General features: G+C 37.3%; 1 protein-coding gene across 2 annotated transcripts in view; it reads right to left on the bottom strand.

Annotated features, from left to right (window-relative positions):
* The window catches only part of LAMA2 (laminin subunit alpha 2), a 795,715-nt gene that overhangs the window by 107,138 nt on the left and 672,268 nt on the right, over nucleotides 1–16,309 (bottom strand). For both annotated transcript variants that reach the window (XM_072637652.1, XM_072637653.1), the window contains exons 38-40: nucleotides 16,145–16,261; nucleotides 15,312–15,475; nucleotides 13,992–14,130 (exon numbers count right to left, since the gene is read on the bottom strand). In XM_072637652.1, the coding sequence (XP_072493753.1) occupies nucleotides 13,992–14,130; nucleotides 15,312–15,475; nucleotides 16,145–16,261 (420 nt within the window). The remainder of the gene's footprint in view (nucleotides 1–13,991; nucleotides 14,131–15,311; nucleotides 15,476–16,144; nucleotides 16,262–16,309) is intronic.

Below are 16,309 nucleotides of genomic sequence, written 5' to 3'. Positions count from 1 at the left end.
CATCTGGAACAAGAACTGATAAATAGAAGTATGTATAGACACATACACACTCATGCACATGTTTGTGTCTAATAGTAGCCGTGGGCAGTGGCGGGGAAGGGAAGAAAAAAAGGGAAAAAAAGTTACATGATAACTTTAACATACATATTTAAAAGGAATAGCAAGTTGACACAATAGATTTGCAGTTTCATGTGCAATCAGTTATTTTTCCTATTCTACTATGCTATGGAAATTCTTGTTTCATTAAGTTCAGAACACAATTTTAAAGCACTATTTCAAGGAAACTCAAGAGAAGAGGCAAGAAATCCCACACTTGTCTCATGTGTCATTCCTTTTGATATGTAAAGGAAACAAAGTGATTATGAACAGGTTGGTTTTTGTTTCATTTTGATTTGATTTTTGCATCTGAGTGTTTCTTTTGAGAGAAAGTATTGAAGAACAAGGAAAAAGAACAGGAGAGACTGTTCTCCCAGCTGCAAGAGATTAGCCTTTTGGTGGTTGGGGTAGATGTTAAACATGGTAACCCTTCAGTATCTCAGATGCTGTCTGCAGCTCTCAGGAGTGAGCCAGACTGCCAAAGCCAGCTGCTGAAGCAGGGCAAGAAGGTGGGGCAGCTGCAGACTTTAAGGTGGGATTCCAGAATTATTCCGGAATGTATATTTAGAGAGGGGACCTCTCAGGACTTATAGTCAAACATCCTCCTTTGGCAGAGGAGAAAACTGAGGCCCTGGAGGTCAAGTACAAGGTCCCTGAGAGTTTATTATTATTTAAATTGGAGTACAGGCATAACTTATTTAACATCATTAATTGGATCTTGAAAACATACTAGTTGAAATAATATGACAAGAGGCAGTCAGGTTTCATAGAGGTGAGAGTTTTACAATGTTAAGACCAGGCTTGATTAAATTAGATTAATTTATTACAAAACTGTATTATTAGTAGTAGACAGGATGGTGAGCTCTACCAATAAGGAGTTTACAATCTAATAGGATAAAACACACATAAATATTAATACAAAACAAGTCAGAGCATCATAAGTATAAAGCAAGAAACTGACAGTTAATTGGAGGGAGAGGATATTTCTGATGGAATGCTTCATGAGTGGGGGGTTGTTTGTTTTGAATTATAGAGAGCATTTTATCAGACAGAGATATAGGGAACATTATCAGTGTAGGGTATGGCATGGACTATGCTATGTGCTTGAGGAATGGAAGAAGACTATTTGGAATGAACCTTTTATAACTAAACATGATCTGGTTGATTTTTGGAAAGTCAGAGGCAGGGCTGTATAGTTGATGAGGTGATGAATTTGACGTGAAGATTTGTATTCCAACCCTGTCTCTGACGCTTATTTGCTGTGAAACTGTACAAGTCAACTGATCTCTCTGAAACTTAGGGCTTTTTTTTTTTTTCACTTTAAGGTGGAGACAATAATACCTGTAATTTCTATCTTCATAGGGCTGCTGTGAAAAATGAACTAATGTGTATAAAATAATTCACAAACTTTAAAGCATCATAAAATATTGATTATTATAACTAAAGTCACTGGGTCTTGTCCAAATTGAGAGGGAGTTGGTGCGTATGGGGGGTGGGGTTTGCTTACAGAAATGAAGCAAAATGTGATATTAAATACGTCAGGCTTGCTTGAGTCTTTCATCACCTGAAAGAGTCTGAAAATCTGGACTGGTCAATAAGAACAGGACATTTTGACTCACTCTTATTTAACATGCTAATGATCCTGTGGGATACCCAAGTTGTTCTGCTGTGGCAGCAACCTCAAGATTGGATTAAGTTGATCAGCGGCATTCTCCAGTTTAAGACTGATAAAGACCAAAACCCTTGAACTGGACATTATCTTGATTAATGGCATTGCTCTTCTTATTGGCTTGTTTTAGGGACCTCTCTTGTAAGGACACTTTCTTATTATGACATTCTTTTGTTTTATGACATTATCTTGTTTATGACTGACAAAAACCAGACAGTCTGGGAGGCACTCTCTTGTTCTATGGAAATTATAATCTTGGCTGAGAAGAGACACAAGCGTCTTAAGTCAGGAGGGAGGGAACAATACTTCCTTACTTTATGGCATGCCAAAGGAATTCCTCTACATTTTTTCTGGGGGATGCCTAATTGAAGGTTGTATAGGCTTGCTCTATGGGTATATAATCTCCTCCAAGGAACATTTTTTTGAGCTCAGTTACTGACTGCAGCTCCCATGCGTTCATATGCATACCTACCCACTTTCTGCTTTGAGAGAAATAAACATGCATACAATTTAATTCTGTTTGTCTTACTTAGACTGAACTCTGGAGGTTGAAAAGTATATTTAAATGCTTGGAAAAGTGAGTATCTCTCACACCGCTAGTCTCCTGAGTTCTGTAGGTTTCGTACAAGGGAAGCACATATAATTTGAGGTGGTATGTATCGGCAGTAAATTTCTACTAGCCTCCTTCTAGATTTATTCTTTTGGGGACCTTAGGGATGAAAAAAGATTCAAAATTAGGTGGTAAAAGTTCATTCTAGCTAAAGTGGAGAATACATTGGAGCCATGTTGTTTGAGGGGAATGGGAAGGGAGAGTCTTCATTGTCAAGCTCAAGAGCTTGGGCCCTGTTTGTTAGGTTGACAGGAACCAATAAATATTTTTGTTTGATCCTGTTTTTAGACATAGATTATAACAGCATTATATTGTTTTTGTGTTTGAATACCTCTTGCCTAGCGTAGTACTTGGCCCATAATATAAGCTTAAGAAATGTTTGCTGAACTGCATTGAGGGGAACAGAGGTATGCATTAAGGCAATTAATTTGTCAGTAATGTGGAAAATAAATTGAAGAGAAGAGTTTGGAGTCAAGGAGGTTAGGAAGCTAATGTAGAGAGTAAATTAATGAAAACTTAAACAAGGGTGGTGGCACTGGGAATGCTCAGGGAGCTGATATGTGGGAGAGATGTTTTGGGGATAGAATGAACAGGTTTTCATGACAGTAGATAGGTATTGTATGAAAGAAGGATTCAGGGACAACTTTCTGATTATATACGAACCTATGCAAAAATCAATTGAGTTAAAAAAAGTTTAATATGCAACTGCCTCTTGAGGACTTAAATCCTTAGCATTCTCCTCAGCAATTTAGGTCTGGCTTTTGAGTATTTGGTATTGTATGCATTCCTCAGTGCTCAGATAAGCTACTGAATTGCAGATGGTGGAGAAGCAATGGTTCACAGGTTTCAGAGGCAGATGCACTTGTCAAATCAATTATGATTTCAGATTATTTCTCCCTTTGGTTTCAGAACCTAGAGAATGAATATTGCACTAATACAGAATTTTAATTTTGATGATTGGAGTTATTTATTAGGAAACAATAATTGCTGTTTGCAAGACTACTAAACAGTGTACTTTTGGGACTAAAAGACAAGGCGTGGGTGTAATGCAAAGAGAGAAAGACAGAACTGGTATGAGATGCAGGAATTAGGTCTTGGCTGACACTTTCGTTTGCTCATTTGATTGCAATAAGTACTCAGATAATATTTACAAAATCTTTTATAGACAAAATAAGTTAAAAAAATTTCAATATGCTCCCTCTGCCATGAAGCTTAACCAATTTTAAAAAGTAAATAGTAAAGGAGATTGGCTAAAGAGTATATTGTATGAATTCATATCTAAACAAATATATTCTTAATAGTGCCTGCTACAACCTACAGTTACTTCACGTCCCAGATTTTCTGGTACAGTCTCAATTTCAAGAAAATAAAGTGTATTTTTAATAAGCCTTTTCAAATGGAATGTTCTCAATGTCAGGACTCAATGTTTGGCTTGGAAAATACCATCACTGTAATTATACCCAATTTTAAACTGTACTATATAGCATTTTGACCAAGAATGGATGCTTTAGAAATGCTTTTTCATCTTAATGTAAAAACTCAAAAGAAAAGAAGGGAGACAATAAAAAAAATCATCAGTTTATCATTGTAGTCTTCTTTAAAGACTAAAAAGAGCACCAAAAAACTTTTAAGTAAAGGATTATGTTTATGTAAAAATTCTCATTGTCATAGGATGTCTAATTAACAAATAATAAATGATTAATAACTATAGTCTCAGCAGTGTGCTAAGCTTCCTCAGAAATCAAGAGGGAAAGTCCTGGTCCTTCTCTTGAAAATCACAATTTTGGTGTCTGTGACCCTATCCTGGCACATAGAAGATGTTTAATAAATTCTTGCTGATTGATTACTAGGGAGTAAAAATAAACATCTATGAAAGAAAGGACAATTATGTGTGGCTTGATATTGCTGGGGATGGAAGCTCAATTCCATGTGGACAGTCTTGGGCGGGTAAAGGTGGGAACTTCTAAATCTTAGAGTTCTCATGAGGCCCCTCAGATAACAGCAGGGAATCGAGGAGTGAGACCAAGCAATCTCGTGCATTTCTGCCTCTTCCCATGAGAAACGTGATGGGAGAGAGCTCTCCCCGCCCTTGAGATTGTCCCGGATCTGGGCACACCTATTGTTATCTAACAGGCACGGTATTCAGGTGCAAACTATGTGGCAGGAGAGCTTAAGTAGGGTCAGGAAAGCCCGAAGGCGCTCTTAGCACAGAGGGGCCCTGACAGACAGAAGGCCTCTCCTCCGTTTTTCCTCTCTTCGCTCTCCCCTCCCCCTCTCTCCCCACTTACACTTCTGCTTCCAATCTCTTATTATAAGATCTTTGCTTCCTTGGGAGATTCCTCGCTCCCTCCTAAGGAAGAATTCCCCCTGCACTTGTAACCAGGACCTTGAATAAAAGCTTAACCCTTGTTTGACTCCGGAAAGTCTCTTCTCTCATACGTTTATCCGGTTTGGCCAACCAAAGACCTGCGATAGAGGTAAGGTAAGACTCGGGTAGCCCTCAGGCCTCTAGGCCTGGCATGATATGAGTGTAATAATTATTGAGAGGAACAGAAAAGACAATGTGGGCTAGAACAGTTGGAGGAGGTTTTATATAGGGGGTGAGAACTGAGCTGGGTGGCTCAGTGGATAGAATGTTGGGTCTGAAATCATCTTTATGAGTTCAAATCTGGCCTCAGACTCTTATTAGCTATGTGACCCTGGGCAGTCACTTACCCCTATTTGCCTCAGTTTCCACATCTGTAAAAGGATCTGGAGAAGGAAATGGCAAACCATTCCAGTATCTTTGCCAAGAAAACCCTAAATTGGGTCATGAAGAGTCAGGCATGACTGAAAATGATCGAGCAGCTAAAGACTGGGTAGGATTTCACATTGACCCTCAAGTCTAGTTCACATACTCTTCCCTTTACCCAGTCTTAAAAAGCAAATTCTCTATCCTTTGACTTCAGAGCTACAATAGCTAGGCAGCGGAGTGATTGAAGCACTGGACTGGGAGTCAACAAGAAATGAGTTCAAATATTGCTTCATGGACTTACTGTGTGACCCCCACAAGTCATTTAGCATAGTTTCCTATCTGTCAAATGAGAGTGTTGTGAGGATTCCATAAGATAAAATATGTAAACTATTTTTACAAACGTTAGAGTGCTATGTAAATATGACCTATTAAGTCAAGTCAAGTCAAGAAGCATCAAGCACCAACTAAAGAAGTGCTAGGCACTGTGTTACCTACTGGGGGACTCGACAAAAAACAAAACTGGCCCCTGACCTCAAGGAACTCACCCTTTAATTATTTTCATTAATATAATTACCTTCTCTTAGGCATGGAGAATCAATATCACTCTCAATTCCTTACATCTTATTCTCTCTTCATTAATAGTTTTCTTAGGTATGTATTCTTTTTCTTTAAATACGTCCAACTTTCTCCATCCTTGCTTGGCTCATATAACTATTCCACCCTGATAACTAGTTAAGGCATTTCTTCCCTTCCTATTTCTTTCTTCTATCTTCTATCATGGAATGATAGTATCTGAGTGTTGGTACAGTCCTTAGTCGTCTAGTCTCTTACTGACTTGAAGCTTGAATCCCATCTCTAGTGTCTACCTGATGAAGCTCATTCCAGTTTTCAATAGCTCTTTTGATTATGAAGTTTTTCCTTTCATTGAGCCAAAATTTGCCTCCCTGTAACTTCCATCCTATTCCACATTACTAGACGGTAATTTTGGAGGGCAGCTGGGTGGTACAGTAGATAGAACACTGGTCTTAGAATCAGGAAGACTCATCTTCTTGAGTTCAAATCTGGCCTCAGACTCACTAGATGGCCAAGTCACATAACCCTGCTTGCCTCAGCTCCTTATCTGAAAAATGAACTGGAAAAGGAAATGGCGAAGTATCTTTGCCAAGAAAACCCCAAATTCAGTCATGAAGAGTTGCATGTGACTGAAATGACTGAACAACATTAACAACATAAAGATGGTAACTTTACCATCTATAGTTAATTATTTCTTATCTAAAATCCTTTTACATAATTTTTTGGGGGTAGTAAAGGAAGGCAGACTTGACCTATGATTGTCAGGCTACTCATTTGTTATCTTTCTCTCTCTTTACACAGGTAAGGTTATTGTCTTTTCCCCTTCTTCCAAATTCTCCTATTCAGAACAAAGTGAAGATGTTTGTAAATCTTGTCATATTAGAGTCAACTGAAGGAAATGGGGATGCTTAATCCAGAGGGAGAAAAAAGGGCTAGAGGGCAGGGTGATGGATATTATAACTGTCTTTGTACGTTTTAAAGGGCTGTCACATGGAAGAATTGGACTTGTTTTTCTTGGTTGCAGAAGGAAGAAATGGCAATAGGTGGGAGCTAAAGCAGCAGATTTAGTCTTAGTATAAAGAAATAAAAAGCAATAAATCTTCCTAGCAATTAAAGCTATCTAAAAATGGACTGACAGGAAGGAGTAGGTTCCTTCTCAGTAGAGAGGCTTCAGACTGTGACTGGATGGTCATTGACTTGTTAGGTAGGCCGTACAAGTTGGTTCAGATGCCCTCTGAGGTCCCTCCTCACCCTCAGAATCTGAGATTCTGTGACTTACACTGCATACAACCCCCATGTCTTTTTGATCCTTTCTCATTTATTGAATTAATTACCATTCTTCTCACTCACATTTCCTCTTCAGTTTCATCTGTGGTTGTATACCTGTATACGTACGTACGTGGTCGTGTGCATAAAGAAAAAAAAAGATGACCCTTCAGAAGTGTTATCTCAATTATTCTTTGGAATCATTCTTATTATTCACTTGCCTCTCCTGTGGTTTTTCTTATCTTATTTCTTTTTTCTCTCTCAAATGATCTATTCTAACATTTCCCCCTCTGTCGATATGGTAATTGGATGCTTTATTGCCTTTCTAATCTATGTCTTCTTCTATCAGACTATAATTGCCTACATTGTTTCTTGACTACTGTACATCTCTTCCTTCCGATTCAACTAATACAGTCTCTTCTTTGTTTGGGCCAGACTCAAAGGATTAGAGGTCTTCTTCCATCGTTCAGCTTTTGAACATGATATCCCTAATTCCCCACACATCTGTGTTTATCTGTAGCTCTAATCACAATACCAACTTCTACAGCATGGGATTCCAGTTTTACATAGGTAATAAATAGCTCTATTTTGTTCTTATCAAGTATAATTTTTCAACACATATAACTATATTCTGATAATTAAAGGTAAAATTTAAAAAATAAAAAGTAGAAGTTGTATTTTTCTTGCATATGTATATTCCAATGGCCATTTATAAATCCACTAAACTCTGAGGAAGTATTCTATCTACTCTGTGGTCCATAAAAAAGGGAATTGCTTTCTTTGATATCTCCATTAACTTTATTCAGGTATTTAACTATTTTTCATTTGCAAAATGGGTGTGGACAATTCTCTCTCCTTATAGTGCCCTTGGAAAGAAAAAAAATAATATGAACCAAGTTTTAATCAAGCATTGATAAAATTTGTTTCTTCTCTTCATTCATTTCAATAAATGTTTACTACTAGAGTTTTACTAGGTAGGCAAGATGCTTCCAAGTTTTCTCTCTGCAACTTTTAATTTTTTTTTAGCCATATAATAGCTTTGGTGAGAGAGAGAGAGAGAGACAGACTGAGAGAGAGAGAGAGAGACATACACAGAGACAGAGAGAGATAGAGATAGAGATACAGAAAAACAGGGAAAGACACGTAGAGAGAGATAAAGATAGAACCAGAGAGAGATCAAGACACACAGAAACGGAAAGACAGAATAGCCTTTTGTGCTAAGTAACAAAATTAATTTTGGTTGCTGATTTAATCACTGTCTCCTAGTTTTTAATAAACTTTTTACATTCATTTATTCATTCATTCAATTTAACATCATCTGTTTCAAAGCAGCAGAGGTAACTTGCAAGACACTTCAGTCACTCCAGCTGAAACACTTTGTTGAAGAACTGGGACTGATAATGTTGATTACAGAATGTGATCAAAACACTTTTGTAATGGTTTTGTCAGTGAGCTTATTGACATAGCCACAGACAGAGTACAACTAAAACATCAGTGCAGGATTCTGAAAGAACACTTGAGATTTTTAACTCAATTGTAAGCTCTTAACTAGATTTTACGTTCCTGCAGGGGATAGATTCTATCTCCTAGCTCCTCTCTATTCACCCCCATCCTTGCCCACCTAATACATGCTGAGTCCATAGTCAGTACTCAAGAAATAATTGTGTTTTGTTCCATTTATAAGATATAGGAAACTTTTTGATCTCTTTTGATGCTGTATATACAAGTATCTGGAACAAAGTATTTACAGCCTCTTTTTCTTGTGTGGGTTGGCATAAATGTTCATTATAGAGAAATGCTACAGTATGTCTCAATTTGAAGCAATAGTACTTTCAAGGATGGCTGTCCACATAAAACCAAGAGTCTATTTAAAGGCAAGAATTAATACCTCACTTTAGAATTTAAATAGCTAAATAAAAAATGTATAAAGAAACTGAGAGGGATGAAGTACTAGGCTGGGCATGAAATTCAGACTGGCATAAAAGGCTTAAAACAGATTGCAGGGGCAGAGAACCTGCAGCCTCGTGGCCACAGAACTATGAAGTTTGGATTCAGTCAAAGGGCCACATTGGAGGACCTAGAGGGCCACATGGAGCCTTGAGGCTCAGGCTCCCAACCCCTGGACCTAGGAAGATATGTTGTTCAATCCCCTGAAGATCAATGAAAATATCACAGTCAGAGATTTTGGCTCATTTAAGCAAATGATTAACAGATTTATGGCCACAGAATTAACTTTAGAAAAAGAAACAGACTTATCCTGAAAGAATGTTTGAACAGTGAGAAGTTTCTGCAGAGACTTCACTATACACACAACACAGTGGTTATTTTAAACCTTTTCATATCTTTCCTCAAACTTCCCATGGAACTTGAACTGAGGACCCTGTTGCATACATGATGGGAAAAGAACCCCAAAACCAGAGGCTACTCATTAAGAGTATTTTTTCTCCCTGCCCTTCATCTTACATCACTTTGAGTCATCTTCCTTTACTATTTCCCCTTCATCCTTGTCTCAAATGAAGAGGTGGTCCTTATCTGTGCCAAGACCAATCTTTATGCACCGTAGGTCCCCTCTCTTCCTATTTTCTTCAAAAATCCAACCCCATTATAATTGTGACTTTCTCTCTAATCTTTAATATCATATCTACTGGCCAATTTCCTGCTACTTACAAACACACCTATATCTCTCATCCTTAAAAATCTCTCACTTGATCTATTTATTACTGCTAGCTACCATTATAATACAACAGTCTTCCCCTTAAATTTTGTTAAACTTGAGAAACTTATCTTCAATAGGTTTGTTATTGGTCATCATTTTTTTCCGTTATATCCAACTCTTTGTAACTCAATTTGGAATAGTTTGCCATTTCCTTTTCCAGCTCATTTTGCAGGTGATGAAACTGAGGCCAGCAGGGTTAAAGTGACTTGGCCAGGGTCACATAGCTAGTAAGTGTCTGAGGTCAGAGAGGAACTCGGGTCTTTCTGACTCTAGGACTGCACTGCCACCTAGCTGCCCACCTACAATAGGTACTTCATGTCGTCTGTCACTTGTTTTTAAATCCTCATCAATATGATTTCTGATATCAGCATTCCACTTTCCACCTGCTAGTTTTGATTAATGATATACCCCTTTACCTTTTTAATTGTCGGTTTCTTCAGTCCCTCCCTCACAGGTCTAACAAAATCATTTTCCTCAAGTGCAGATCTGACTATGTTAATACCCTAATCAATAAGCTCCTGTGCCTCCTAATTACCAAAGCAGCAAATATAACTTGTCTTTCACTTGAAGCTCTTCATCATCTGTCCCCAGCCTGTTTCTCCAACCTTACCATACTGCTGTCCATGTGCAGTTCTGCTTGGTCTCAATGCCAATGAACAAGATGTCACCATACCAAGTATCCCATGGTGTCCTCCCCACCCCCACCAGCCTTCTTTTGTGTATTGCCTTCCCCTTTAGATTGTACACTCCTCGAGGGAAATGACTGCCTTTCTTTTTCTTATTTGTTTTCCCAGCGTTTACCATAGTGCCTGGGATATGATAGGCACCATCAATCCATTGCCAAATATAATGACATTTTCTCAATTCTCATCCTTCTTGACGTCTCTGAGGTCTTTGACACCATGGATCATCATCTCCTGGATACTCTCTCCTCTCGAGTCTATTTGTGTATGTGGAGAGACAGAGAGTGGGGGAAGGGAGGGAGAAGGGAGAGAGAGACAGAGAGAATGTTCTTATCTAGTTGTCCTTTTGCTGTCCTCAGTCTCCTTTGCTTGATTTTCTCCTTGTTATGCCCAGTAACCACGTCCCTCAAGATTCTCTCCTGGGCTCTCTTTTCTTTTCTCTCTATCCTATCTCACTTGATGGTCTCATCAGCTCCCATAAATTCAATTTTTTCCTATACACATTTTTTTTTTTTAGTTTTCAACATTCACTTTCATAAGAATTTGATTTTTAAATTTTCTCTCCTTTCCTCTCTTCCCCCCTCCCCAAGACAGCTTGCAGTCTGATATAGACTCTATTTATACATTCATATTAAATATATTTTGACATTACTCATGATGTAAAGAAGAATTACAACTAATGGGAGGAACCATGAGAAAAAAGAAACAAAACAAATTTATAAAAGAAAAGAAGAGCAAATAGTATGCTTCTATCTACATTCAGATGCCAAAGTTCTTTCTCTGGATGTAGAAAGTATTTTCTACCATGAGTCTTTTGAAATTGTCTTAGATCATTGCATTGTTAAGAAGAGCTAAGTCTATCAAAGTCAGTCACTGCATAATGTGGCTGTTACTGTGTACAATGTTCTCCTGGCAGTGCTCACTTCACTCAGCATAAGTTCATATAAGTCTTTCTAGGTTTTTTCTGAAGTCTTCTACCTGCTCATCATTTCTTATTGCACAATAGTATTCCATTACATTCATATACCACAACTTGTTCAGTCATTCCCCAACTCATGGACATCCCTTCAACTTCCAATTCTTTGCCACCACAAAAAGAGTTTCTATAAATAGTTTTTGAACATGTGGGTCCTTTTCACATTTTCATGATCTCTTTAGGATACAGATCTGGAAGTGATACTGTGGGGTGAAAAGGGTATGCTCAGTTTTATGGGCACAGTTCCAAATTGCTTTCTGGAATGGTTAGATCAATTCACAGCTCTACCAACAATGCATCAGTGTGCCAATTTTCCCACATCTTCTCCAACGTTTATCATTTTTCTGTTTTGTCATGTTAGCCAATCTGATAGGTGTGATGCGGCACCTCAGAACTGTTTTGATTTGCATTTCTCTAATCAATAGTGATTTAGATAATTTTTGATGATGATTATAGACAACTTTAAGTTCTTCCTCTATTATTACACCTATGCAGATGACTCCCAGATTTAAATATGTAGCCCAAGTCTCTTCCTGAGTGCCAATCACGCCCTACTGCCTTTTGAACATTTCTAACTAGATAGGATCTCAAATTCAACAAACTCAAATCAGAACTCATTATATTTCCACCCAAATTTCCCTATTATCATCAAGGTCACCACTATCCTTTTAGTTGCATTGGCTCTAAACCTTTGTATCATCTTTGACTCCTTACTTGTACTTACCCCACATATCGAATCTCATGACATATCCTGTCATTCATACATTTAAAATGTCTTTCCTCCTATTCTCCTCTGACACTTGCCACCCCCCTTATATAGCTGCTAAATGCTTCATGCCTAAATTATTGTGGTAGGTATCTAATTGGCCTTATTAAAATATGTATTCTTTACTTTAGACCTCATGTATTTTCTCTATACTATCTTCCACTCAGCTGCCAAAGTGATTTTCTTATACCATAGGTCTAATCATGTCACTCTATTACTCAGTAAACTCCAGTGGTCCCCTCTTAACCTGAAGAATCAAACACAAATTCTTAACTCTTAAATTTCTTTGTAACCTGAATCCTTTCTACCTTTCTAGACTTCTTATACTTTACACCTCTGCAAATTCTAAGATCCAACTACAGTGGGTAGCTTCTTGTTGTTGTTAAACTAGGTACAAAAAGTTTGGAAAGAATTAAAGCCATTGGATGAAAAAAAAAGATGCTACATAGGAAGTATATTGGGAACTCGTTTGAAACTCATCATTCAACTTCCAAAGTAGACTAGAAGAGAAATCTTCAGCCAACCCTCAGAGAGAATGCTTGGGGATGAGATGGGGAGACAGAGGGAAGAGAGTCTCGATCTTCTCCCTGCTTCTTAAACCAAAGGAACCTTGTGAACTTAGTAAATTTGGAAGATTTGGGATTTATTGGTAGAGTTCCTAAAACAACACTGACTGATAGTACCATCTATATATGAGGGGCCCAAGACAAATTAGATACAAATAGGAAAGATTACTTCAAGACCCTATAAAGTACCTAGTAGAAAGCTATATTATGTACAATAAGAACTTCATGAGATTTCCACAAAGGGAGAAATGGACTTCTAATAAATAGGAGTCATTAATTATACTTTTGTTATACATACTTGCTAAGCTTAAGCCCACTTACCAATGGACTCTATATGTACATATTGGAGAGTATGTCCCTAGTTCAAGGGGATCTTTGGTACCAACTATTGTTACTATACCATCTTAGTAAATATCCATTTATAGGAGCTAATCGTATCTGTCTGGTTAATTGATATCAATTGATAATCAATGGGGAAGCACATCAGTGGGGTTCATGGACTATTATGTGGACTTCTTCCTTGCCCTCTACTCAACTCTTTAAGGTTATAGCTAAGCTCTGATTAGTGCAAAAAACCAAATCCCATAAAATGGTAGCATACATTCAACTTTTCATAATTTTAAGTTATCATTATGTAAAATATGGTAATTGGTTTCAGTGAAATGGAAATATGCAGGGCAAATTTGAATAATATATCCACTTCAGGGGATTCATTATTCACACTAGTTGAGGCCTGGCTTTATTCTTAAGGGGAAAAACAGTAGCTGAGCTCTAGGGATCCAGCTTGCCTGTATGAACAGAGTTTTGGGAGAGTAGTCCCAGAGTTTGTGTTACAGAAGCATTAATGGAATAAGTGCGTAGCTTCTCAGGATGATTTCTTTGAAATGACAAAACTTATTTGGAAGTATAATGTCTGGTATGGTGACTCAAAAAAAAACCTTTCTTCCTCTTAGTGTTATACTTCCTATGATACTGATTTTCCTGTGACTGCTGGAGACTGCTGTTTCTCAAGTGCCCTTTCTCACTATCCATATACAATGTCAATGATGTCAGTGTTCTTCATCTCTAACTCTCTCTCCTTTGCCCCAACAGCTCATCCAGGGAAACATGTAAGAGGTTAAACGTAGTAACAATAGAGGGACATCTTGGGCCTAACTTTGTTAGAAAAAGAGTAGTTTGGACATGCATAGTACTCAGTGCTTATCACTCCTTCCATGTAACAATCAGAGGACTGAGAAAATATAACTTCAGTTTGTTATCCTAGACAAGCAATTCAGCTAATTCTTTTTAAAATTATAGTTCATTTAAAGCTGAGGTATTTTGCTGTTTTTCTTACCAGTTGTGTGGCTTCGTTTGCGTGACCTTTGGCTTCCTTGGCAACTCTTTCAGCTTCGTCAATGTGGTCTTTGATGTTGCTGTAAGCTTTGAAGGCTGCAGTAGCATTGAAGGAGATGTTTTTAGCTTCTTCGAGGATTCTATTTGAATGGCCCCGGATGGCAATCAAAAAGAAAATAGTTACTGAGTAGAATGTTTATTATAGAGTTTTTAATTGGTCATTGCCAATAAGCATTAATTACTGAAATTCCAAGTCGTAGGGAATGGTATATATTTAAGTTAAATCCATTATCATAATTTCACAGCTATAATACATCATCTTACATACACCACATTTGAGTTCCTTTAAAAATACTTCAAAATAGTATCATCTTATTAAACAATTTTCTTAACATATATGGGTTCAGTGTATGTTGTATATAACACAATCCGGATTAGATGTTAGGTCGTATATGAAGTAAACCGATTTTAATGCAGAAGGAATTCATGTGTTAAAATGATTTCCTTATATTATAAGTCAAGTGACACAATTAGGGGCTGGATAGAACTCTGGCAATGGTACCAGGAAGACCTGTGCTCAAGCCCCACCTCTGACACCTCTGATCTCTGTGATGCTGGGTTAGTCAATTAGTCTCCCAGGGCTCCAGGAGACTTCCTAAGAACTTCAAAGAAGCTACCAGTATGCATTGATAGAAGAGGTTTCTCTCTTTGGGAGTTTCCTAAAGCAATGAAATCACTTGCTGTCCTTACTGCTAATATAAGAGAAATATGTATCTGCTCAGTGTCTTCCAAATAATAGATATCTGAAAAATTGTTTTTATTGATTTGAAAGAAATATCATGGGACTGGATAATACTTCTTTCCACTGTGAAGATCCCCAAGTTACTCTTTATCATTCAACATCTGTCTATATAGTCACATTTAAAAAGCCACATTTTAAAAAATATACCAATATACAAGTGCAAAAAGAAAACTGACTTGAGTAAGGATATGTGATTTTTGTTATTTTAAATGGTAATCAGACAGCTACTGTGCTTTCTATGCTGAGAAAAAAAGATTTTCTTTTTCTAAATTTAGCCAAAGGCTATCTACATCCCCTACCCAATTTACCGAATTTACATCCACTTTCAACTGAGACTTGATGCTGCTTCATACAGCTTTGTCCAGACCTAACTAATTAGGCACCCCAGCAAGGATATGTGGCTTGTATGCTCATAATTATTGCAATCAAACTTTGAAAGCAACTTTCTACTCTTTCCATCAGGCAAAGCATTTGAGAACGATAAATGTACCTAGAAATCCCCAGCAATGACTAACATACCCATCTAGCACTGCAGATGATTCATTCAGCTGGGCGGCATGGTTTTCAGCCTGTAACACCTTCTCTGCAAGTCTTCTCTCTTTAATTTCTTGGGACAGATCATCTATTTTATCCTTCAGTTCTTCAGATGTTGTTGGCAACTCTTTCTGAATGTCTTTAACAAACTGTTACGAAGATGAGACGAGAGGAAAAACTTTAAGCAACTAAGTCCAAACCTAATCTCTCAATTACTAATTTTTCTATGAGATATAAAATTACCTTTGGTTAAATATTAATTGAACAAACTAATCTAATGAAAAAATTTTGGAAATGAATGAAGCAAATTTCAATAAAAATTTAACTCTCATGTATCTTTGTAAAGATACATGTATGGAAATTTTAGACAATACATTCACATGTATACAATGTACTGCATGATACTTAGCTAGACAAGGCTTTGCTTATATTTCTCCTTCTCAATACCATATATGACACAAAATATAGATTAAAAACATGATATTTTAAATGAGATATATCCCTTGCCTATATAGAAGAGAGGATATAGAGTGCATGTGTGTGTGCATGAACATGTACGTGCAGTCTTATGTGAAAACCTTCAAGTCTAGTAGGGTAGCAAACCCATGCCTTATAAGTGAGGACCGTGAATATTGTATCATTGGATTAATATAAAACAGGACTGGAAGGAAAAAAAAGTAGTCACCGAATTTCTTTGAGCTATCATCAAGTCAATGTGGGTATAAGTACAGAATATAACTTCCTACTGATGTTTACTACAACTTGTACCAGACCTACAACGTGGTTGAAAATCTGTTTGGGTGTTATAGAATACTCACATCTATAACAGAGTTGATTTCATCAGCAAGATGGTTGGCTTCATCAAGTATGTCATTGCCCTCTTTTAATGTGTTCTCAGCTTCTTGTTTGCCACTTTCAACAGCTTGTCTCTTTTGCTATGATAAAATCAGAAGGAAATATCAAAATGTCAACTTCCTGGAGTA

This window comes from Notamacropus eugenii, chromosome 2 (assembly GCF_028372415.1).
Source record: "Notamacropus eugenii isolate mMacEug1 chromosome 2, mMacEug1.pri_v2, whole genome shotgun sequence".
In the NCBI taxonomy this organism is placed as follows: Eukaryota; Metazoa; Chordata; class Mammalia; order Diprotodontia; family Macropodidae; genus Notamacropus; species Notamacropus eugenii.
The sequence above is the reverse complement of the archived record's forward strand: the minus strand, read 5'-3'. Positions and strand labels throughout refer to the sequence as shown.